Consider the following 26011-nt stretch of genomic DNA (forward strand, 5'->3'; position numbering starts at 1 on the left):
CCCCATATCCTCAAGTCCGTTCTCCAGTAGGTCTGCGCCTCTATTCCTGTCTTATCCCTAGGTTCTTCATGACATTTTTTCCCCTTAAATTCCATATATATGTGTTAGCATACGGTATTTGTCTTTGTCTTTCTTGGATAGCATTTTAATACTGAGAGAATTCATTGTTATTAATTTCAGGTGTGATATATAGCATATTTTTAAAATTATAATTAACGTATAATCCCTACTACGTACCAAAAGTTGAACCAAGTATGTCCCAAGTATTTATCCACATAACATTGTAAATTGAGTACTATTTTATACTAATTTCAGATGTGAAAATATTGAAGCTGAGAAATTTTAAGTGTTCAGACTTACACAGCCATTAAAGTGATAGAGATAAAACTTGAGCCTGTATTCGTGTGATTTCAAATTCCGCACTTTTATCTATTATGCCATATTGCCAAACAAATGGGCTTTTAGTTTGCTTGGGCATTTAAGCAATGGCACTTATATTGTTAATTAAAATTACATATTTTAATAATAATTACTGTTTTAATAACACTTTGAGGAAAATGTACACAGACTGTTGAAAGTGTTTATAGAAAACTGTTCATTATAAGCTGCAGTGCCAGTCTTTCATTCAGTCAATAACTTAAAATCTGTAGGCTGTATATGTTGAGTAAGTATATAGTTGCATTTTATAGAGAAGTAATATATAGTTCCTGTGTGCCCTAAGTATAGTTTGTTTTCCTCAACCTCTTTTATGTGTCCAAAATACTATATAACCTACTTGTCCTTATTTATACAAGGCTCTTGACATCCTTTGATTTTTTAGCTGGCAACTACATGTCATGTATAAGTTAGTCCCTTGTAGTAGGTATTCAATATCTAATGAATGAATAAATAAATAAATGAGCAAACGAAGAATAAATAAATCCATCTCAGTTCTTTTCTCAGTTTTATGTGGTAAATAAATTAGTGCTACTTGGTACCAAAACAATTTGTAACACAAGTACTTACTCAGGTCCTCAAATCTGAAGTAACTACTCAGGGCAGTATCTTGTGGTCCCCCCAAAAGTCATTTTACATCATCACAAAAATGAAAACAATTTTTTTAAAAGCAGAAAATCTAGGACTGCTCTCTTACTTTCAGCCATCTCCTACCTTCAGACCACAGCTTGAAAAGCACTGGTCTGTTGGTTACTCAAGACTTTTGTTCACATGGAGGATTTATTATATTCATTTTAAAAACATAGTCATGTAAATTATTGTAGTATGCCTTGGGTTTAAAAAAATCAGTGAGGCATTTAAGTGACCAGAGCACTGGAGATGCAATTAAACCTCTGCACAATATTTTTATTAATACTTTTTTAGAATGTTGGAGAGAGAATTCTTGTGTAATTTATTGAGTGGTAATATTCGTACCCTCAGTCTAATTAGTATAAGAGATGAAAATGCTGAAGTACAAGTGAATAGAGATTGTTATATTTGAAAACAAGTTAAAATGTTGCAAACATAGATGCTTTAAAGTAATTGCTGCCTTGAATTGGGGTTGAACTAAAAATCATGCAGAAGTTTATCATTTTTATTTCTATTAAAATATTGATATTTATGCTGAAAATTAGTACCTACCATTATTTGAGTACCAAGGAACTATTTTATTGAAATGATAAATTAAAATATTAATAATCAGTTCTACCTTTGTCAAGTAAGCCATAAAAACATGTATGTTTTTAGTTTTTATTTTCAGAATAATGCTTTGAAAATGAGCAGCATGATAAATACTGTAATTGTTCCTTTACCATCTAGGTGAAATCTCTTGGGGATCATGAATGGAATAGAACTCAACAAATTGGAGTGCTAAGCAGCCACCCTTTTGAAAGTGACACAGAAATGTCTGACATTGATGATGATGATAGAGAAACGATTTTTAGCTCAATGGATCTTCTCTCTCCAAGTGGTCATTCTGATGCCCAGACCCTAGCCATGATGCTTCAGGAACAATTGGATGCTATCAACAAAGAAATCAGGTGAGTTCAATGATTTTTGATGGTCTCAAGTGATTAGAAGACCTTGATTCTAAAAATGTGATCATCAGATCAGAAACATTGGCATCACCAATAAAGCTTATTAGAACTGCAGTATCTCAGACCTCGCTTCACACCTACTGAATAAGAATGTGCATTTTCACAAATTCCTGGAATAAAATTAGGACAGCTTTTGTAAGAAACATATATGAAAAATATACAGATTAATGATGATATTAGAGCAATATAAAAGAATTAGGTAAAGGTGAAATCTTTGATGAGTTTTCCAAATTGAAAATCTGGGTAGCATTGGATTTTTTGTTTGATTAAACTTCAATCTATCTCTTACTCAACTAGTTCCTCTAAGTTTTACTCTCCTTTACAATTAATAGAATACCTAGAGTTTAAAACTACAATTTTTTGTATAGCAGAACCATATTGCCTCTCACCAGAAGGTTTTTCTGGAATCATTTACCACCAATCATTTGAAAGTACAAAATTTCTTTTTCTTTTTTGAAGAGGAGGCAGTTTTTCCATTGGAATGTGTTTGAACATTAATAATGTACTGTGTTACTTGATTAAACCTTCCTTTCAGATTCTAATCTTTGGGTGAAGTTAAAATGCACCATGAATTCACTTTGTTATACAGCAGAAACTAACACAACATTGTAAAGCAATTATACTCCAATAAAGCTGTTAAAAAAGCATGCACCATGAAAATAAACTTCAAAGTAACAGAATTCATATTCTTTGTATAAGTGAAAAATTAAAATTAAGAGTAAATTTGCCTCAGTATTTGTATTGATTTATTTTTTAGAGAAGTTTAAGATTCACAGCAAAATCAAGGGAAAAGTACAATGGTTTCCCATATACCCCCAGCCCCACACATGCATAGCCTCCCCCATTATCAACATCCTTAACCAGAGTGGTACATTTGTTACAACTGATGAACTTACATTGACACATCATATTATTCAAATACATAGTTTACATTGTGGTTCACTCTTAGTTGTTCGGAAAATGTATAATAATGTGTATCTATCATTATGATATCATACAGACATAGTATTTTCACTGTCCCCAAAATTCGCTGTGCTCTGCCTATTCATCCCTCTCCCCAACCCAACCCCCGGAAAACACTGATCTTTTTACTGTCTCCATAGTTGCCTTTTCCAGAGTGTCATATATTTGGAATCATACAATATGTAGCCTCTTCAGATTGGTTTATTTCATTTTGTCACATGCATTTATTGTTCCTCCATGTCTTTTCATGGCTTGATAGCTCATTGCATTTTAGCACTGAATATTGTTCCACTGTATATATGTACCAGTTATTTATCCATTCACCTACTGAAGGATATCTTCGTTGTTTCCAAGTTTGGACAATTATGGATAAAGTTCTAAACATCTGTGTGCAGGGTTTTGTGTGGACATAAGCTTTGAAATCCTTTGGGTAAATATGAAGGAACACAGTTACTGGCTTATATTGTAAAAGTATGTTACGTTTCGTAAGAAACTGCCAAACTTTTCCAAAGTAAATACGTAAAAAGAAAACTTTGCAGTGATCATAACCTTGAAGTTAAAGGTTATATCATAGGAAAGCCATTTGTGGTTAAGAGGAAAATATCTCAGGAGAGGTGGTTTCTAACTCCATTTTGCAAACAAACTATACTGGTACCCAGTTTTATTATATCAATATGCAAAATGTGTGTAGATTCAACTTAAATAGGATCTTGAAGCAACCCAGCTAAAGTTCTTTATTCTTTGTGTCTTTGTAATAAATAATGTATGCATATTCTTGAAACTTCTCCCTATTTAAAGAAAGAGTAATAGTGTTTTGTCTTCTCAAAAGCATTTATAGCAACAGTATTTTTTAAAAAAATTTTCACTATCTGTCTCTCATATCTACATTATTAAATTGCTTAGTGCTTATGTAAAGGCAACTTGGCTGTCAGGATTTTATTTGGCCAAATTATAATTATGAATGACCATTTATTGAGAATTCTATCAGTTATACTTTTTCATTGGATAGGAGATAAGACTCAATGACTTTGTTGAGATTTGGGTTTCTAAAAGTCTCATATATTCATTCCTGAGTACAAATGTAAGATTAGGATTAGTGGCAGAAATTAACTACGCACTCAAGGTTTTAAAAGAGTTTTAACAGGTGGTAGTATAGAAATGGGGTCAAAATGAAAGTTGGGAGGAATTATGTATCATTTGAAAAGAAAGATTTTCTAATTTTCAGCCAGGAAATCTCTGGAATTTGAAAGTTATATTGCCTAGGGAAAAAAGAAAATATTAGATTTGATATAAAATGTTCACAAAGTTATTTATTTATTTAGTGAATTCCGATTAACATTATAACAGCATAAAATGTATCAAAAATAAACTGTATCTTTCAGACTAATTCAGGAAGAAAAAGAATCTACAGAGTTACGTGCTGAAGAAATTGAGAATAGAGTGGCTAGTGTGAGTCTGGAAGGCCTGAATTTAGCAAGGGTCCACCCAGGTACCTCCATCACTGCCTCGGTTACAGCTTCTTCGCTGGCCAGTTCATCTCCCCCCAGTGGACACTCAACACCAAAGCTCACCCCTCGAAGTCCTGCCAGGGAAATGGATCGGATGGGAGTCATGACACTGGTATGATGTGTCCAGAGAACCTTTGCTTCCATTAGAATTACTGATGCATTAGCTGAAATCTATTCTAGTCTAAAGACTTTCTGTGTGTTTTATTTTTTTTCTCAACAAACCTATGTGGTAGATACAAATATTAATCCCACTATGAAGTGAGGAAACGAAGCCTACACAGGTGTAACTTTCCCAAGGTCACATAATAAGTAAATGGAAGAGCAGAAATCTAAATATCACATCAGAAATCTGAATGACTTAAACCATTAAATTCATTTTTAGTGATGATACCTTGATGATTGAGACTGGGTGGGTTTTTTGTTTTGTTTTGTTTTGTTTTGCTTTTGCGGTACACGGGCCTCTCACTGTTGTGGCCTCTCCCGTTGCGGAGCACAGGCTCCGGACGCGCAGGCTCAGCGGCCATGGCTCACGGGCCCAGCCGCTCCGCGGCATGTGGGATCCTCCCAGACCGGGGCATGAACCCGTGTCCCCTGCATCGGCAGGCGGACTCTCAACCACTGCGCCACCAGGGAAGCCCTGAGTGGGTTATTTTTAACACAATAAGTTTCAAAAATTATTTATTATAATCACTTCAATACACCAACATAGACTGTTATAATTTTATAATATACATAATATAATTTTAAAAGAAGAGCAATCAACAATAGCAGCAATTTCCCAACTGAGTTTTATAATTCATATCAACATTTTCACCCTTCTTTATTCTTTAATTCTTTATTTCATGTATCTTCTTTTGGGATTAAAAGTTGGAAACCTAAATTAGGAAGTACCCTTAACATAAGAGAGAAAAAAATCAAAGTACTCCTTGCTAAAAATAATGTTAGGTGGAATGACTACTGAATGTCATGATGTTTAGCCACTTGATTCTTGTGATAACATTTGAAAATGTTATTATCTCAAGCGAAAGTAACTGAAATGTTGAGAGTATGGGTAAATTGTCCTTGTTCAACACAGCTTGTAAAGAGGAGCTGGATTTTTTTTCAGATTTGCTAACTCAAAAGCATATACTGTTTTTTTTGTGTGTGTGTGTGATTACCTGGGAATATGTTGAAATGACAACAATAATGAAGATTTAAATATTCTGAACTCTTTATGGAGGTAAAATTCTATGTTTTGTATAATGAATATTAAAACTATGTTATTAAAACAATAAAATTCCAATTAAAAATAAAAGTTTGGGGCTTCCCTGGTGGCGCAGTGGTTGAGAGTCCGCCTGCCGATGCAGGGGACACGGGTTCATGCCCCGGTCCGGGAAGATCCCACATGCTGTGGAGCAGCTAGGCCCGTGAGCCATGGCCGCCGAGCTTGCATGTCCAGAGCCTGTGCTCCGCAACGGGAGAGGCCACAACAGTGAGAGACCCGCGTACCGCAAAAAAAAAAAAAATTAAAATTAAAAAATTAAATAAATAAATAAAGTTTGGGGATAGAGATTAAGTAAAATGCAAATAGGTCAAATAATAGTTTGTATACTGCAGAAATCTAGTACAAATGTAACAAATGGAGGAGAAATTAATAATACGACAGAAGAATATTAAGTGTATATACTGTTTCTGGTCAGAAGGCTGTGAAACTTCTATAAAAAGTGTCACAATGCCTGCATCTCTCTGTGTATATGGGTGTGTATAATATCTGAACAAAGAAGTTTAACTCAATTTCTAAGTGGTATCTTTAAATAACTATGTTGCAATAATGTGTATTGTGGCAAAAAAAAAAAACCTGTAAAGATTATTTTCATTAGAATTAATTTATATAAATGCACACATATGTGCATATGTATGTGTGTATGTATATATATGATACTGTCACCCCAAGGGGAAAACTACCTTATAAGTAAATAAGTTTTAAAATTTTATCTTCATAAAATTTCTATTATGTCTGTCAGTTTAGATATCTTTTTCTTTAACTTTGCGACTGAGAATTGATACAGAAAACTGTTTATATGGTGAGGCAATATTTCCCATATCCAAACTCTTTACAATTATGGAACTTGCAAGTAAATCTGTATAAGCGAGAAATGATGAAAAAAAATTTTTTGAAAGGAAATACTTACCTCCTTAGGCCATTGAGTTTACTATTCTTTGCTTATTTCCGGACTTGATATTAAAGATATTTTAAAGTAGATAGCACAGACCATGGCAAGTCCAAACAAAGGCCAGCTAATCAGAGCTGATCCCAGCTAGATACAGCACAAATTTTTAGCCAATGTACTAAGATAAACTAACCCAATATACTGATCTACATTATGATCTGCTTATTTTAGAAATCTAGGAACTGTCCATCTGATTTTATTAACTAAAAATGATATTGTCTCTGGCTTAGTTTATCCATATGTAATTGATGACCTATTTATTATCAAAGCTACGGTAAGAATATTGGCCCACAGAGCATAATTTAGTTGGCATTCAAATTAAGAAAACTTTGGTTATTTCTGTGTTGCTATTATTTCGTTACATTTTTGCAACCTAGTATTTTGCCCTTTTAAATATTTTCATTATATATTAGCATTATAACCCTTGACAGTGTTATTATTTTTATAATAATAAAATAATATATTCATAGCCATTTAGACATAATGTTTATGTATGTATGAATAGGATGCCACTGCTTTCATGCATTTTCTTGAGCAGTTAGTTATAAATAAATCAGTGGTAAATCAGCATTATTATACTATAATTAGAGTACTTAAAAGATATTTAGAGGGACTTCCCTGGTGGTTAAGACTCCACGCTCCCAATGCAGGGGGCCCCGGGTTCGATCCCTGCTCAGGGAACTAGATCCCACATGCATGCTGCAGCTAAGAGTTCACATGCCACAACTAGGGAGCCCGCCTCCCGCAACTAAGGAGACTGCCTGCCGCAACTAAGAGACACGGTGCAACCAAATAAATAACTAAATAAATAAATAAGAGACACCTAGTTCAAAAAAAAAACAGATATTTAGAGCATTTCCTGAGGATAAAAAAAAATATTTTAAATGTTTAATATCTGACTCAGAAAAACAAAAAATAAAACCCAGAAAGTCTTTATCACCTAACAAAACTTTGTCATCAAATTCATTATTGTTATAGTGAAAGACAGGAAGGTTTTCTTTTACCTGTAGAAAATATTGGAGAAAAAATAATTTTGTTGCATATAATTCATGTTTGAATATTCAGAGCAAAATTTGAAATTTTAAGGGCAGAGATTGAAAAGACATTGTATTCATTCATATTGTATATGTTTATATGTTTTGCAAACATTATTATTTGTCCTGATAATAAAGCCTATTTGTATTTACTTTTACCTCACCACAAATCCATAGGCATAAATAACATGTTAGCGATATCTAATTTGAATATTGAATGAGGTAAATCAACCCATTTTTCAATAGCAACAAAAATGTAAAGTATAATGGAATAGTTTAGTAAAATGTTTTACTTACATAAGAAAAATTAACAAATATTAAGTGAATAAGTTTTATCTAGGATCACAAATAAATAACTTTTTTAAAAAAATTCTCTAAAAGAGCACTGACAAGAAAACAGCAGCCCCAGAAATATGATATACTGAGGCCAGAGCTTTTGGTATTTGGAGATGGAGAGTTTGTTAGGACGCCAGGAAGTTTGAGATCACATAGGAACAGCATATCTGCCCTGAGAAGGTCCAAAGCCCTGTGTAGATGAGACAAAAGGGAGTGTTTATAAACTACATATATGTGCATTGAATCTTCATTTACACATAGTCTTCTTCACTCCCATCTATATTTTCTCGGGAGGATATAGTCTCATATTTACTTCTGGCTAGCTCACTCCATATGTGCTTCATATTCCCTAAGGTCCATGTCTCATGTCTCATGTTTTACGTATATACACATGATCCCATCATGAAGACCTGTCCCCTGCAACATGCCATCTAGGAAGTTTCCTTTCTAAAATAGTTCCCTGGAGGAATGCTTTTATAATGGTTAAAAGACATTTATTTTGAAAAGAATGGAATGAAAACAAAAAAAGGTAGTTAAATTATAGATACTGTTTAACTTGTGACATGGTCAAATGGTAATCATTAATTGGTTCTGTTTTATGTCGCTTTTATTACTGCCAATCACAGCCAAGTGATCTAAGGAAACATCGGAGAAAGGTACTGTACATTTCTTTGATCTGATTACTAACTGAACATTGTTTTTTCTGAGATTTAAAATTATATTTCTTCTAACTGAAGCATTTTATAAAAAATATTAAAAGTATTTAAGTGTTTTTGAATTGTTTAAATATGATCATAAGAGCAAATGTCTCAAAATAAAATTGTTTATGCTTTCTAGGGTAATGATTAGACTGTGGGGACTAAAATATCCCGATTTCCCACAGAATTTTTAGATCTCTCTTGGTAGAATTAGATAGTTTACTGTCGATATCTAGAACAACAATGATGCTTGCTTTAAAATATAGGTTTTACCATTATTCAGATATATAAGACCAACAAATCAAGAAACAATTGCCAATAAGTGATAGCTTCTTGCTTCTACTTCCCAAGAGCAAGGGACCTGCTTCACTATGCCGGGTCAATGGGAAGCACCAGGTCAGCAGTCAGAAAGAGTGAGAGGAAAGCATGGGAAGGAATGTTTATTGTGGTTTTTGTAGGAATGGAAAGGCAGGGTAAGCAGGTTTAAGATTGGCTAGTTTGAACAATTTCAGTGGGCTGTAGGGTCTAGGGGCTCTCTAGTTGCCAGATACCTGGCCAGGGATGATTAAGACAGAGGAATAGTGCCTCCTGGAATGTAAGAGCCAGATAGAGAAGAGGATCTGAGGTACTGATGAAGATGATTTGTTTGCATATGGAAGACACACTCCAGGAACATAGTTACCTATCTCTAGGAATTAGCTAGCCCTGCGATGGGCATTCTCAGCATGGTCTCAGATACTAGAGCATCACAAATACAGAAAATATAAAAATAGAATTAATATACTACTTTACTGCTTGGAATGAAGTCAAGAGAATAAATATTGGGTATAGGAAACAAAATGCACTACAGTTCTGATTCACAAAATGACAACTTGTTAGATGACTGAGAACGGCAGAGCTCAGACTCACAGGATATCAGATGGGACAAATTTCAAAGGTTCAACCTACTATCCAGTACATCAATCTATTTTCAGCATCTTCAAGATGTGGTAGTCAGCCTATGCCCAAATAATTCTGGAACCAGGGAACTTTTTTTAAATTAAGGGAATCCATACTAGGCTTACATGGCCTTAGATTGATTGAATTTCTTTTTATTTTCCATTGTCTGTCTTCTTTTAGCATCATCTCCTGGACACTACCAGTTAGTTCTCAGCTGTCAAATTTACCATGCATAATGTTATTACTATTTTTCTTTGACCTCTTCCACCACTTAAAAGGATTATACTGGGAATAAAGGAAGAAATCTGAGCAGATGATGTAAAAGAATTTCAGTGTGTATAAGGAAAAAAAGATCATAAAGGAAGGTCCCATGCAGAAATATAGCCTCAGGGAATTCAGGGAGTAAAGAGATGATTGGTAAGAAAGGTAGGTCATAAGAAAGAAAACCACAAGTTAAAATTTGTTATATATATATATATATATATATATATATATATCAGGGTAAGGAGTTATATGCATGATTTAATTTGTACATCAAAAGGACAAATTAAACTAAGTATTATCAGTTCTATTTTATTGATGAGGAAATTTAGTCTTAGAGTAGATAAGTAATTAGCACATGTCATTCAACAAATAAGAGAAACTAAGATTCAAATCCATCTCTGATTAAGAAGCTTTTCTCCTCCACTTTGTTTATATAGTGTGAGTTCTAAGTGTTATTCAGAGAAATGGTTTGTGTATGATGTTTTTAAGAGCTGATATTTTGGTAAAGTTGGCCTAGTTTGACCCGCCATGTGGAGAGAGGAGGGCATTTTATGAGTGTGTTTCAGGAAAACATCTGAAACAGAAGTAATCAGGCTTCACAGAAACAATTGTGGAAAACAATCATGGTTAGATAATGGAATTGTGAAAACTTAAGTACGTATTAGGAAGAGTTTAGAAATATGCTTTATGAGTTTAGATGAGATGTGAGTTTAGAAAGAGTTTTCCATAGTGTTGACATCATGCTGAAAGCAGTTCCTGAAAACAGTTCTTCTGGTGGCACTGTGCTCATTGAAATGGAGAGAGGAGATCTTATTAAGATGACTGCCTAAGCTGTTAAAAGTAACCTAGGCTTAAATGACAAGAGCCCAGACAAACAATTTCATTAAGTTTCTCCAACACATAGTCTTTATCATATATAACACACTTATGCATAATAGCTTAATGTAGAAACTAGCAAGACACGGTATAGACAAAAGATGAGAACACAGCTTTAAACATTTTGTTATAGCCATATTGAGAAATTTCTTCAACAGAACTTCTAGAACCGTATATCTTTTAGCTATGCTTTCTACAATCTGTCTCTCTCTCACTCTCTCTCTCTCTCTCTCTCTCTGTCTCTCTCTCTCTCTCTCTCTCTGTCTCTCTCTCTCTCTCTCTCTCTATATATATATATATATATATGTTTTAATGCACAATGGTGCTATGAAAAAATGCAGCATTGTTTTTAAAAATGTCTTTATTGTACAATTAAGTTGATTTTTGAAAACTCTTACAGTTCTATATATCTATCTCTGACAAAATTTATGGTATCCTGAATTGTTCTGGACTCTGAACTAAATTCTTTAAAGAAATCCCTTCCATCCCATCTGCTTATGGTGCTCTGTATGCCTTTGTCAATTTTCCCATGAGAGGTAATGAAATGAAAAAATTTGCAGAAATTCTGTTCTTACCTTTTATTATTCTCACTTTAAAAAGAAAGCTTTTTTCTTATAAACTGCAACTCTTTTTTGAAACATCTGGGAACACATTTAAATAGCCTAATTTAAAACACTTTATCTGATACAGTTATATTTTGCCAACTTCTCACTTCAAAAATCTCCCACTTAAAAATGTCCATGTTATAATAACCTGACTATGCATATTTTTAGTGAATTAGCTCAAATGTGTGTTCAATAACTTTTTATAAAGCTTTTACATTCTGATATATTCAAATGGATTCCAAGATAGCTGTTTCATAGTCCCTGGATATTGATCTATGGTGTTTACTTACTCTTAAATAATATATTTGTGTAGTGAGTCTATTTCTGTGTCTGTGTGTGTGCGTGTGTGTGTTAACTGGAGTGTCTTAATTTTTAAATAGTTATGAAATTCATACTCTTTAATAATGTGAATTTATATATGTAATACCTATATGCCCCAAGTTTCTTGTTCTGCTTTTATATTAGAATTACACAAATAGCCTTGCTTTATTGATTCTCCATTTTCATCAGTTTCAGTTGAAATTTAGAAAAAGTTCATCTGACGTATGTTTTTGCTTCTAGATTGCAGTGGTAGAAGAAGATGGTCGGGAGGATAAAGCAACAATTAAATGTGAAACTTCTCCTCCCCCTACCCCTAGAGCCGTCAGGATGACTCACACCCTCCCTTCTTCCTACCACAATGATGCCCGAAGGTATGACTCTCCCAGCACACTGCACATTGTATGTTCTCTTTCCAAAAATATTCCTCATTCTTTCAGTATCAAACAGACTACTTAAAAATTTATATAAAATTTTTGATTTAAGCTATAATTCTGCTCCCTCTCCACAATGTCACTTGTGAAAAAAACAAATTTTTATTCTGAGATCAAATTTTCAGTTTTAAATTTAACTGTATATTTATGGTCTTGTTACTAGCCAATATTTATGAGAATAGATTTTCTACTTTTAGTGGATATTTCCTATTAAAACGGAGTCAGACTACAGGAAGGACTTATTAGAATAGTTAACAAAAAACTAAAGGATTCTAATACAAGACTATAAATCTGGCTTCTAGTATAAGGATAATTAAGGTCTGAAAAGTCCATGCTTGTACCCCGATTACTTTTAACAGACAGGTATGTAAATCACCCTATTGGTGCTGCAAGTGCCAGCTATAACAGCTCCTCCTTAGAGAAGAAAAAAAAAAAAAACACATTTGCCGAAATATTAAAAGAAAAGTTTACATGGGGAAATACCCCATTTGTCATAGCAACTCTTCATACTGTCCTTTCCATCTGCCTAAAAAATTGAAGCAGATCTCTATTAATGCCATAAATAAGTCTAAGCATGCAATTTACATCTTAAATGTATGTTCTTTCACTGTCATCAATTACAGCATCTCTGAACACTTAACTGTTATAACCGAATGTAATGACTTAACGATTAATACTTTAAGAATCTGTCCTCTAAATAGTATATGTTTTACAATAAACGGTTTTGAAAACAGAGCTTTCTGTGCCAGCCGACTTTTTTTTTCCTGTTTTGTTTATTTTTAGTTTCTAATGTGAAAAAAGTTATTCCAGATTCAAAATTTATACTTACTTTACTCTCAAAAAAAAAAGAGTGAAATATATTGTAATATATGAAAAGCAGTAGCTTTTGGAGTTTAGAGAATATGAACTCAGATTAATTTGGATGAATAAAGTTAAATAACTCATCACAATATTGTCAAATTAACAGCTGTAAAGAAGGATAACAGTATCATTGAACCTATCCTATTAATACAGTGGCAGATACATTGACCAGGAATGGAACCTAGATCAGCTTTCTTGGAAATAATTTCAGCTTATCATGTACCTAAAAGAATACCTGAGAACTGTAAGAAAAAATATACAGTGATCACTCAGGTATATGATTTGTTACTTCAAAATCTCACAGGTGATTTAAAATTCAATGAATTAGTCTCCAAAACTGAGAGAGAGAAAGATAGCTAGAGGAAAATCCAGTAAAACCATGGGCTAGAATAGAGCATAAACTTTATTAGCTATACTTAAATTTCTTGTCATAGGTCATTATGTTTAAGATCTAAAAATCAAACTCTGCAAGAAGGAAATAGGTAAAGAGTCAAGGGCTAATTTATAGAATTTATAAGTTAATAAACCAACCTATGTTCATTGATTAGTTTGATATTGTATGAAAAATAAGGAAAATATATTTGAGAAAAAAAGAAATTTTTCTAGAGAAAACCTGGAGGCTCAGGGCCCTAAGCCTGAGGAAATCACACTTTAATATGCTTAAGAAAAAACATGGGAAAAAAGGAGAAAATAACATTCAAACTGTACTTGTTCCTCCTTTCGTACTTTTATCAAGGAATTTAATCTTGTGTACCTTGTGGATGCTACACCAAAGCAAGCAGTTTGTCCTCTTTCGTGTTTTACAGTAGTTTAACTGCCTCCCTCGAGGCTGAAAGCCTTGGGCTTGGCAGTGCCAACAGCAGCCAAGACTCTCTTCACAAAGCCCCCAAGAAGAAAGGAATCAAGTCTTCAATAGGTCGTTTGTTTGGTAAAAAAGAAAAAGCTCGACTTGGGCAGCTCCGTAAGTATGCATGTTTGACTTTCCACTGCCACTCATTTTCCTCACTTCTTAGCATCCATCTGTCTTTCGTTCCATTTCTCATATTTTAATTTTTTTCCTACCTGACAAACTTTCTGTTTTAATCAGCTGTATTTAATCCAATACAGCTGAATCAAGCTTGACAAAACTTTCAAAGGAAGAATATTGTAAAACTTTCAGTCCTTTTGATTTCTCTGTTAATAACGATACTAGAATTTATATTATGTTAACACTGTGATAGACACAAGGACCCTCTGAGGCAAGTGATATTACTGTCATCCTTATTTATTGATGAGTAAACAATGTATTAGTAATTTGCAGAACTGAGATAGTTGTCCTAGGGCCATGTTTCAAAACCAGCTTAAAACCATTGAGTATACTGCATAGATGTGTATAAGAGCTTAGCTGTGTGAATTTAAAAGCTTTTCTGTTGAAAAAATTAAGAAGCCTACAAAAAATCCAAAAGAATTCTTTTTAGGTCAAAATAAAGCATTATAAAGGGCATAAAATGTAAAAAAAGACAAGGTTTCTTTGTTTTAAACTGTCACAACTTTCCACTAACAAACTCAACAACATGTAGGTGGAGAGACAGAGGGAAGAATCTGGCAATAGAGATTGTGTTAGAATTAATTATTGTTGGTGACTAATTGAATAAAATAGATCAGTATGTTTGAAATGACCCTAGGTAAATATATAAATACATAGATACCTTGTTAATAGATGGATGGATAGATAGATAGATGGATAGATGGAGAGTCTGAAACAAAAAGAATATGTGAGATGTATTTTCTAAAATGATGACATATACACTTGATCTTTTTTTTCTTTGGTGTCTTTCTACATATTTACTTTTTTTCTGAAATCTCTTTTCACCATCTTGGTTATTTATGATTGCCTCTTCTTTTTCCCTGCTCATCTCCTTCTATTTAATTTAGAACTAGAGTTAAGTTACAGGGAAAAGGATTTAGCTCCTACCTCTAATAGTAAGTGATGAACAGAATGATACAAAGTTCTTAGCACTCCCTTTGGATTCTGAAATAAAGGAATTATTATTCACAAGTAATGTCCCAACCCCTAGACTTAGTTTCCTGCCCTGGCACCGCAAGAATTTCTGGGAATAATATTCATTTTTACAGATTTACAACCGTGATATTATTCAAAAATATCTTGCCCCACTTCCACAGCATGAAACCCACGCAAAACATCAGAAACCATAGGAAACCGATGTTTATAACACATGAGCAGCCAGTTGTGTGATTGAGCGTTACCATCAGGAGAATTAAATCCTCTTTGGGTTTCTTTTTCTCAGGATAGGAACCCCTTAGGATATAAAAAAAGAAAAGTATTATTGCATAAGGAAAGAAAAGAAAAGGTGATTACTTGGGGGATATAAAATGTACATGCCAAGACATTGTTATAAAATTTGTTTTATTTTATTTGACAACTATTCATAGTCAAAATCAAGGTATCCAGGATATAATTTAAAGTCTAGAAAAATATAGAACCTTCTAGAAACTTAGCCTTTTTACCCATTTTCAGTGACTGTGTGTCTCTATGTCAGAACAGATGAGAAGGGAATCAATTACAATTAGGTTCTTATCAACTCCATCCAAGTCAGAAAATAGCAATAGCTATTCAAGATCACATTATAGTCCTGAGAGGATTTCGGAGCTCTGAGCGTTTTACTCCATAGAACAACCGAGTATAAACAAAGCCAGTGTCAGCAGCATAGTAAGGACTACAATGCTGATGAGGAAGACAAAGACAAAAATCTATACCTCTGGAGCTATACAGAAGCTACACTGAGGGTGAATCAAAGCTCCTGGAGAAACCAAAAATAAAGGTCTTTATTGAAAATAATACTTGAGAAAATAAGAAGAAAACACAGACACAAGTAGGTTTCAGGAATTCATATTTTTTTCCAGAAGAAATGGTACATGGTACCACTAGTGCTTTGGTTGAGGGATATGGACTCATGTTTACTTGTGTCCTGAAAGATGTACATCCAGTTTGTGAGGGGAGGACCATGAAAACTTACCAAACCCAGGGGCTACCACTTAATGCTGCTGATTCACACATCAGAAGAAATTAGGGAAACATCTCTAGTGATCATGATTTTAATATCTTGATCTAGAAAATTCTGACATGGGAGCACTGTCAATGTTCTTTCTTCTACCAATGAAAATAGAAATAGAAGATAGGAAATGATGGCATGGAAAGTAATATGGTAGAGTGATGATGGTGTCAAAGAACCAAATTTGAAATTTTGGACCATGTCCCAATACTTAGAACTCTTAAAGAGTTTAGCTCATAAATGCAAAGAAGCGTAAGTTAACCTGAGAGTAGCTGTGCTAGATGCCTTTAAATGAAATGAGGTGTGGAAGAAGAAAACTTTCTAAATAGAACTATGAAAATGTTCACTCAATTCCATCAGGAATGACAAACAGAAAGGGAGGAATTCTTAGTAATTCACAGAGAATAATAATTATAAAGGGGACAATATTTTCCTTACATAACAATCTGAAAAGCTAGGGTAATAAAGTGAACTTCAGTTATGATGAGTCAGTCAATGTGACTGCATTGATAACCACTAACCATGTAGAATCAAATTCAATATACATATAATCTGTTTTTACAAATGTGTTATAGCAGAGGCAATATAAATGTGGAAACTCCAAAAGTCAAAGGAAGCAACACATTGAAAAGCATTTGAATAAAGCTAAAAATACTTTAAAGATAAAGTATTTAAAAAGATAAAACATATATATGAACCATGCCTCCTTGAAAGTCACAGTTGAATTTGGGGAGAGTGTCCTGGCAGAGGAAATATTCCTTCTAGCAGACTTGGGGATCTGGTTTTAGTTTCTCTTTCTCTCTTCTTTCTAATTTCATTTTCTTTATATATTACAAGCACCAATATGAAAAGATGCAAAAACAGTTTCAACAATCTTATTGAGGGACACGGAGACAGCACGGCCAGTAAATACCTCTGCTTACTTCCTAGAGCATACAATAGATACAGGATGCAATAACACCCTTTAAAGACTTAGCAGCCGAATAACCACAACTTTTCCCCCCTGAGTAATGCATCCAGATGCAAAGCATCTCTGATATTTCCATTAATCTTTTTTTTTTTTTTACGATACACGGGCCTCTCACTGCTGTGGCCTCTCCCGTTGCGGAGCACAGGCTCCGGACACGCAGGCTCAGTGGCCATGGCTCACGGGACCAGCCGCTCCGCGGCATGTGGGATCTTCCCGGACTGGGGCACGAACCCGTGTCCCCTGCATTGTTAGGCGGACTCTCAACCACTGCGCCACCAGGGAAGCCCTCCATTAATCTTTAAACATGCTCGTGTCTAATCTATATTTTAAAGGTCATCATTAATCCTGCCATCTTCCCGAAATATTGACTTATCTTTTCCCTGCCCTTATAATCCAAGCTTAAGTGAGTTGTCCACAACTACTGTTTTTACTTCCTCTTCTGTCAATCACTTTACAACTTTCCATATCCTGACTTCCACGCATAAAATCCTAGAAACAAGTTCAGTTTTAACCAATATGGAAGGAAAGGCTAGATAGTATCAAAGCAATTTGAGGATGGTAACAAACTTACAGCTATATTTATGATAATGTAAACTTAAGTAGTAGATCTGAAATAGGTGACCTCTTCCTAAAAACAGATTCTAAAAAATTTTGGTACAAAAGCTGTATCTAACAAATAATAGATATAAGTGAATGGCATAGACATGTAAGAACAATGTCAAAAAAGCCACCAACCAAAATAAACTGATTATTGGAAAAACTGCCCAGACCAAAAGGGGAATTATAAAATTCTTATTTTTATTACTTTTGTTTAGTAATTTTAAAGTTTAAAGAAAATGAATAAACTGAAGGTGTACCTTATGTGAACAAGATATACAAATAAGTGGACCTATTCCAAAACTCACATTTTTGCCTCTATCTGCTTACTTGAAAAGCAAAACTTCATCCAGAAAAGAGGCACTAACAAGAGGACACTGAAGCCCAAGAGAGTTGATATCTTGAGGGGTGGGACAGGGGGAATGCTGATAATCCAAAGTCATTTATTTATTCCTACTTTGAGTGAATAGCATATGTTGAGCCAATGTGAAGTATAGAGTACCAACCATGGACTTTAGGAAAATGGTTAAAGCATGGCATTGGCGTCAAAGAACATTCAATTTAGCGAGACAGATAGTACATAAACATGGACAACCATTCATTTAAAACAAATCAAAAACTTGAATATGTTTCTGGCCCAGAAAAGTTTTACCTGCTACATTGTCTGTCCTGTCAAGACAACCATGAACAGGAGTTCTGAACCTCGAGATCCATGATTAGGCATCAGTAATTGGAATCTTGACTGGCTTGACTTTTAATTTTATCTGAAGGCACAACCTGTTTTGAAACAAAGCAAATTAAATTGTGTTTAAAATAGGCATATCAGATGAAGCTCGTTTGTTTCTTTGACAAAATTACTTGGTAACAGAACAGGAAAGGCATTTGCGTGAGCTGTAACTCATGACAGCCCTGTAGACAAGATGTCAGAATGGGGCCTGGGTGATGGAAAACTTTGGTGAGATTTATAACTGGTTGCATAGGCCTCCTTTATAGTGATGGTAAGTGGAGTGATGCCACCTTGGATTCAGGTTTCTAGTGGCAAGATTAGGATTCACCCTGTTCTTGATCCTCACATCCCTAATCACTTGGGCATGAATATTTCAACAGCCCAGTAATCTGATTTTTGGATCACTGATAGGGAAAGAAATCACAAATGAAAAAAAAAAAAAATCAGTGTTCTTCCTTAAAGACTACCTCAAAAAACTGAGATTTGGAAGGTCCAAAAATATCCCACTTTAAAAGTATAACTCTCAGGAGCATTTTTTACAAGAAAAATTTAGAATTTTCAGGTAACTCTAAAGTCAATATATAAGTCAGTAAATGTAGTCCACGTTAATAGATGTACAGCATTGAGATAAAAGAAGACTTTTCCATTCTGTTCGGCTGTTGTAAAACAAGAGCCAAGGAATAGTATCCATTTCTGTTTACTACACTTTCGGAGGCATATCATAACCTCGGAAAAAGGTTGGAAGAGTGGATTAAGCTGATGAGGATTGAAATTATGTGAGGAGTAGCTAAGTACAGGGGTATGTTTATTCTCCTTGCTGACCTGTCTGGATGGCTGATTAAGAATATCTGAAAAGCTGTTATGTGGCGGAATCTTTGGTCTTTCTGTTGTTGAGTGAGGGTACAAAACTGTAGCCGAAGTGTTAAAGTTGTAGAAAGATTAACCTCATCTCAGTGTAAGAAAGAGAACACTGGTGAGTCATAATTGTATACAAACAAGGTAGCTTGTCAAAAAATGACTTATTTGTCACTGGAGATGGTCAAGCAGAAGCTAGGTAAATACGAGTAAGAACTGTTGTGGAAGGGGTCCAAGAATTAGAAAGCAGTTGGACTGGATGATCTTTAAGATCTATTTCAACCCCAGTAATCCTGAATCTATGAAGCTCTAACATTTAAGCCTTAGGCCCAGCAACTCTTCCTTCTACAAAATATATACCATGAGTTATTTACTATGAAAATGCATATTATTTTTAAAATTACAGACTTTCAGAATTAGAAGATATCTAAAGATCATGTAGTGAGCCACATTCTATATTATACAGAAACTGAGATGATTTTAACAATCATCATGGCAAAGCAGCTGCTTGGTAGGAGAATTAGCAGTGGTTCCCAGATGTCACTTCCTGGTCTAGTGCTCCAGACAATATACTCGTGGGACTGTTTCCATCAAAAATTACCTCACTGAGCTCCTAGTCCCGTGGAGCATGTTTGGGAACTTAATGAAATTAAAGACATGTTTTTTTTTCAGAAAGTTTATAACTTCTTGAGGATATTACACACAAATGCATAAAAAGTAAAGAATAATTCAAGGCAATAATAAAAAAGATCACAGAATATATTATAAATTTTCTTATAAAACATATAGACATAATGTCAGTAAAGAGTTCCGATTATTATTAGTTTTTCTCTCCCTGGATATGTTTGATTCTACTAGGAACATCTAAGTGCCGTGCATTTTCCTTCAGAATTGAAAAGGTTAAAGCTTGAGTTTCAAATAGAACCTATCTCTGAAAAAAAGGGTACTGAAACCACATGAAAGGACAAATTCCAAGGGAAACATGATGGAAAGGAACCTGGCTCTTTTTATGGTTAGTTGGGAAGTGGGTACAGTCTGGGGTCCAGAGTATGAAACCAAATTATTAATATCAAGCAAAAGAAATGATAAAAATTGAGGGTCAGGTTAACCAAGCTGTGGAGAGATTGGAAATGCAGAGATTAGGAGACAGCAAATTGAAGCAGACACAGCACAGGAAATGATCTAGGTTCCAGGGTCAAGTATCCAAGCAGAAGTGAGAGTTAGGAGTCAGAGCAATCAAGTACCACGCTTTAGAGGCAGTTTACCAGCTTAGGAAAACGGTAATAGAGAGTGAAGAGGTAGTGATGTTAAAAACATTTGCTACTTCTGGGGGAGTCATCTGTTCCATATGATTTTAACACATTTACTGCCTAGGAAACACCAGCCCTCCCAGGCCTTCAGAGAGTCCTAATAATAATGACTGTAAAGAAAAAAGAACAGATCACACGTGACTACCCTAGCAGATGTCAACAGTGAATGGTAAGCATAAAGAAAAGAGGCATTACAAGAAGGAAACAGAAATCAAAGACAGAGATTTTCAAGAATGGGGAATTGATCAAAATATAGCAAAGCTATGGAAAAATGGTAAAAGCAGAAAAATGTATGTAAATTGTACAGGTAGTATCTCTGATTACAGATGTATAAAATGCATATATTGTTGAGTAAAAAAAATAAAAACTACTCTTGCAAATTTCCTTTAAGTGTATATGAGAAGCAATATATTTCAAAGAGACTTTTTTGCCTGATAAATTGCAGTTTTCTTTCCTTTATTGTCATCTGTCAGATTATGTAATAATGGTCTAAATTCTTTGATTTGTTATGATCAGCATAATGAAGAAAATAATTTCACACTGACAGAAACAACATCAACATTGCACCAGCATTAGTTAGCAAGCACCTTTCTACATGTAAAATTTAGGTGCCTGTGCAGGCCTTTACCCCGAAATTCAGATTGTTCCTAGATGTTATGGAACTAGAAAATTCAATATAATTTCCCAAAGTATCAATTAGAGATGAGTCATGCTCTGCGTAGTGAAAGGGTCTTCTTTTGAAGAAAGCATTTTTTAGCTTCAATTGTGCATGCATTTATTACATACCATTTATGAGCCAGGCACAGTGCCTAGGTGCATCCTCCAGAGAACTAACAGACTAAGAGTCATGAAACAATTAAGTAATCACTTATAAATTCAAGTGCATTTAAAATCTAAATGAGTGGTATGGATTAACACCGCAGTGAGGTCAAGTAGAAGAAAGATGAAACTACTGATCAGCAGCAGACTATAGTCTTAATCTCCCTGGAATTAGAGTTCCTTTTTAATACGATAGCAGGGAACTCTGCGGGAAAAATGGAGATACAGAGCTTTTGCAATGTGGGTTTTGGCCAGAAATTCTGACGGACTTGTACCTCAAGGGTCAACATGAAATATATTATTCTGATTGGAGTCTGAGGCCCAGGCATCATAGAGATATTTGCCTTCACAATCCAAACAAACAGATATCTCCAACGAGTACCATCCAAAGATCTGGGCATATGAAGGTCCTTCCTCAAATTCCTCAGCCTGGGTCTTAGGTAACCTCACAGTCTGTAGCACCTCTCTTGCAATTCTCTAAAACCTTCCTTCTGGTGCCTGGGAGAGGTTGGGGCAGGCAATGCCATCCGGGCAGAACACCCTCACCCAAGACCTGGACCTGTGTAGGTCTAGTCTCTAGAAGCATTCAAATTTTTTTTTTTACCTTTCAGAACCTGTAACTAGCCAGGAAGGCAGTGCCATCTGGGCAGGGTGCCTAATCCAACCAAACCATGTGCACCTGTGTCCCTGTTTCTCCCTAACTCCCTACCTCGTATCTGGGGTTGACCAGATGCCTTGGGAAGCCCAGCGACTTGCCTATGGGGTTGTTCTGGACCAGTGGCCTGACCCTGGTTCAGAAGGATGGTCTAACAATTGAATCACTCACTCCTGCTGTTAGAATGGTATCATATGAGATTGGACCACACTAGATTGTCATCCCACTAATTTTGGGCTACTCAAAATGTTTGTATACAAAGAGGTTGGAAAAATATTTGACTAGGCCCCTCACACCCTAAAAGTTATTCTGTCTCAAACACTTCCAAGTCCTTGACAACCTCACAAAAGAGAGTGTGCCTGAGTGATAGAGTGCCCAGAGAACTTCACTGAGGACATGAATTTTGGCTTGGGCTTTTGCATATGCAAGCACTAGGGGGCCACTGACAAGGTGATAAGCAGTTTATTATCTGAATGTACACTGGCTCATGGGACTCGAGCCTTCTATGCCTGAGCACTTTATGCCATGTGATGGATGGAGTTAATGATGCTCTCTCCATATTCCTAAGGGGTCTCCTGGAGAATAAGTAACCCTTAGCGTCCACCAGCCAGTGTTTCTCACTGGGGACTCTCTTGCCATTTCAAGATGGGCAAACTAAAGAATTTTCTACTCATTGAAGGAAGTTTAGATTTCTTGTCTCCTACCTAATATATATCGGTTGCACTTTGCAGTCGTTGTGACATCTAAAAATGTGGCCCTCTTCCTCCATCAACATATGCAAATATTTACATTCCCTCTGGAAACTGCTACTGTGTCCAGTATAGAACCACTACTATATAGCGCTGCTGAACAGGAATATAATGCAAGCCACAAATATAAGTTACATATGTAATTTTTAATTTTCTAGTAGCCATATTAAGATAAGTAAAAAGAGACGGGCGATTAATTTTAATAATGTATTTTATTTAAACCAATATAGAAAAAATTATTATTTTAACATGTAATCAATATAAAATTATTAGATATCTTATTTTCTGGTACTAAGTTTTCAAAATCTTTTGCATATTTTATACTCAGATCACTTAATTTGGACCAGCCACATTTCAAGTACTCAATGCCATATGTGATTAATGAATATATCGGTCTAGATGAGTAGATATTCCTAAAGTCCACACAGCCATGGGGTCCCACTGATGCCTAGGAAAAATTGAAGCAGACTCTCACCAGATTTAGATAATCATCCACAGAGTAAAAGAGTTCATAAGCTGGTTTGACTGAGGTCATCCTACCAGTTAGCTGGTCAGGTGGTTGGAAAGACGAACCTGGGATTTATGGGGCAGATGGATCAGTTCTATGAAAGAATGTTTTTCTCATCTAGAAATGTTTTATTTGGGCTTAAAAAATGCACATAATTAGACTTTTGCTCCTGCTTAAGGGTACGGTTCTACATATGCTGCTTAAAAATAATTTTGCCTACTTTGGCCTTAAGTGTCATTTTCTATTGGCATTTTCAAACAGGATGTGTCGACAATTCTATATTAAATTCTTTTCAAAGGATATTAGATTTTGAAGTGCTCAGACTATTTCCAAGCTCCTCGTGCTTTTTATTTTTATAATTTTATTTATGAGAAGAAAAGTCTAATATCTACTTTTTCTGGGTCTAGTTTTGACTCACAAAATTGCTCTAGAGCTCTCTTTGTTTCTCCTCCAGAGTGTTATTTTTTTTTAAAAAACTGTTCTTTTCTCTAATTAAAATGTTGGGTTCTTGAAACAAATTTAAATCATAAATTATATGTTCTTTGCTCAGAAGGGCAAAAAGCCTGGTTCATTCAACCGTGTAGTGGTTGAAAATATCTCATTGTTTATAGAATGGGTCTACTCATCAATCTCTGTGTCCCCATCTGGACTGATCAAGAATTTTTAACTTTTTTTTTTTTTAAGAATTTTAAACTTTTAAGTGAATCATTATTCATTTCCATTTATGTTTCAAGAGAACAATTTTATTGTTAATTGCAGATTGTGAATAGTAATTTATGGACATACAGTAGGGCAAGTATACCAATGAGAGAAATAAAATGAAAATATTCACTCACTGTGCATAATGGAAATTCCCACATTTAAAAATGTTTCCTGGGCTTCCCTGGTGGCGCAGTGGTTGAGAGTCCACCTGCCAATGCAGGGGACACGGGTTCGTGCCCCGGTCCAGCGGAACGGCTGGGCCCATGAGCCATGGCAGCTGAGCCTGCGCGTCCGGAGCCTGTGCTCCGCGACGGGAGAGGCCACAACAGTGAGAGGCCCGCGTACAGCAAAAAAAAAAAAAAAAAAAGTTTCCCAAGAGTACTTTAGTCAACTAGTGGATGACTTTCCTAATGATACCAACAACAAAAATCATTCACAATAAAAAGTTCTTTAAGTATTAATTGCATACGTGCATAATTGAATAAATTTCAGTCCTCAAACTCTGAATCCCTGAATAAGATCTAGACAGCAATCAATGTGTTTTCAATTAAAGAGGACTTTCTTATAATTATCCAGTTCTGTAACAGAGTTAGTAGGCTATGAGATTAACTTATTTATATCACTGATCCAGAATTAATAATACTGAGTATTTAAATTATTTGTTAAATGAATTATGAAAAATAATTACAACAAAATTATCCTTAATAGTACTTATTTACTGATATATTGGTGAATGTTTTTGTGTAGACTTTTAAGAATTAGTATTAGCTTAAATCTTTCTACTTAATCTTGAGCTTAAATGGAAATTTAAATCTCTTCCAATTAAAATGACTTAAAAATAATGAGCATTTTTCATTTACCTTGACTTCGTGTTTTTCACATAGTAAATAGCAAAGAGAAAACAGAGCCCAGGATTAAGTTCTCATTTTTCAATTACAACAGATAATTTATGAACAATGATATGTTTAAAGATACTAAATAATTGCTTTGTAAAATTGTTTGATGCCCAACACACTTTCCTTTCTTCCTTCTCTTATTCCAAGGTTTTATATATATATATATATATATTGAATATATCCCAAAGCCAATAAAACTGACACTACATCAAATAATTTGTGACCTGCTAGGTAAAATCAAGTCTTACCAGGATCTTTTGAAGAAAGATTTAGAATTTTTTCAGGTATTATTATAAAAATTACAAAACAAAACAAAGCCTGCCAGAACATAGGAAGTTCTGGAAGTTACGTTGGTACTGAAGGATATAGGAGTCATCCAGGTGAGCAGAAGAGGGTTCCAGAACAAGATACAGAAAGTTTTGGTAACTCAGCAAATGTTTCTCCATTCTCTCAACTTGGAATTGAAGACATACACCTGAGTTTCTGCTCATTGGGCTATCATTTATTTCATTATATATGAAAAATTTCACACGTTTCAAACATCGAAAAAAACTTCACACGCTGCACAGTTTTTTCATTTTTCGTAAGGAAAAGTAGACCTCATAGCTTTCAAACTATATATTCAAGTGTTTGTCAGTGTACAGGCTACATGTATTATGTTGCTACTAGGTGCAACTGAATGGTCTACCAAGAGGTACCTTTTATTTTTTTCATTGTCTCAGCGTATGTTTATGTATGTACCCATGCCATCGAATGCATATTGTGTTAGAAATACAAAGGCAGGCCAAAAAAAAAAAATGTAATACTAAACAATTGCTCAAATAAACTTTTAAAAATTTAATTTCAGAATTGACACAATATATCCAACCTAATATGAATAGTTACTTCTTCACAGGAGGCTTTATGGAGACTGAAGCTGCAGCTCAGGAGTCCCTGGGGTTAGGCAAACTTGGAACTCAAGCTGAGAAGGATAGAAGACTGAAGAAAAAGTAGGTTTGGAGATTTTTTTTTTTCTAACTTTTACTTAGTGTCATTGTTTGTGGGGAATTGAA

The 26011-nt window shown here is 34.7% G+C and overlaps 1 protein-coding gene across 12 annotated transcripts in view; it reads left to right on the plus strand.

Annotated features, from left to right (window-relative positions):
* PPFIA2 (PTPRF interacting protein alpha 2) overlaps window positions 1-26011 on the plus strand; it is a 473113-nt gene that overhangs the window by 384785 nt on the left and 62317 nt on the right. For 11 of the 12 annotated variants that reach the window (XM_032644985.1, XM_032644987.1, XM_032644989.1 and 8 more), the window contains 6 exons: window positions 1795-2015; window positions 4418-4655; window positions 8750-8779; window positions 12067-12197; window positions 13925-14079; window positions 25855-25948. In XM_032644985.1, the coding sequence (XP_032500876.1) occupies window positions 1795-2015; window positions 4418-4655; window positions 8750-8779; window positions 12067-12197; window positions 13925-14079; window positions 25855-25948 (869 nt within the window). The remainder of the gene's footprint in view (window positions 1-1794; window positions 2016-4417; window positions 4656-8749; window positions 8780-12066; window positions 12198-13924; window positions 14080-25854; window positions 25949-26011) is intronic. The other variant, XM_032644997.1, reaches the window with a different exon arrangement.

Source organism: Phocoena sinus, chromosome 10 (genome assembly GCF_008692025.1).
Source record: "Phocoena sinus isolate mPhoSin1 chromosome 10, mPhoSin1.pri, whole genome shotgun sequence".
Taxonomy (NCBI): domain Eukaryota; kingdom Metazoa; phylum Chordata; class Mammalia; order Artiodactyla; family Phocoenidae; genus Phocoena; species Phocoena sinus.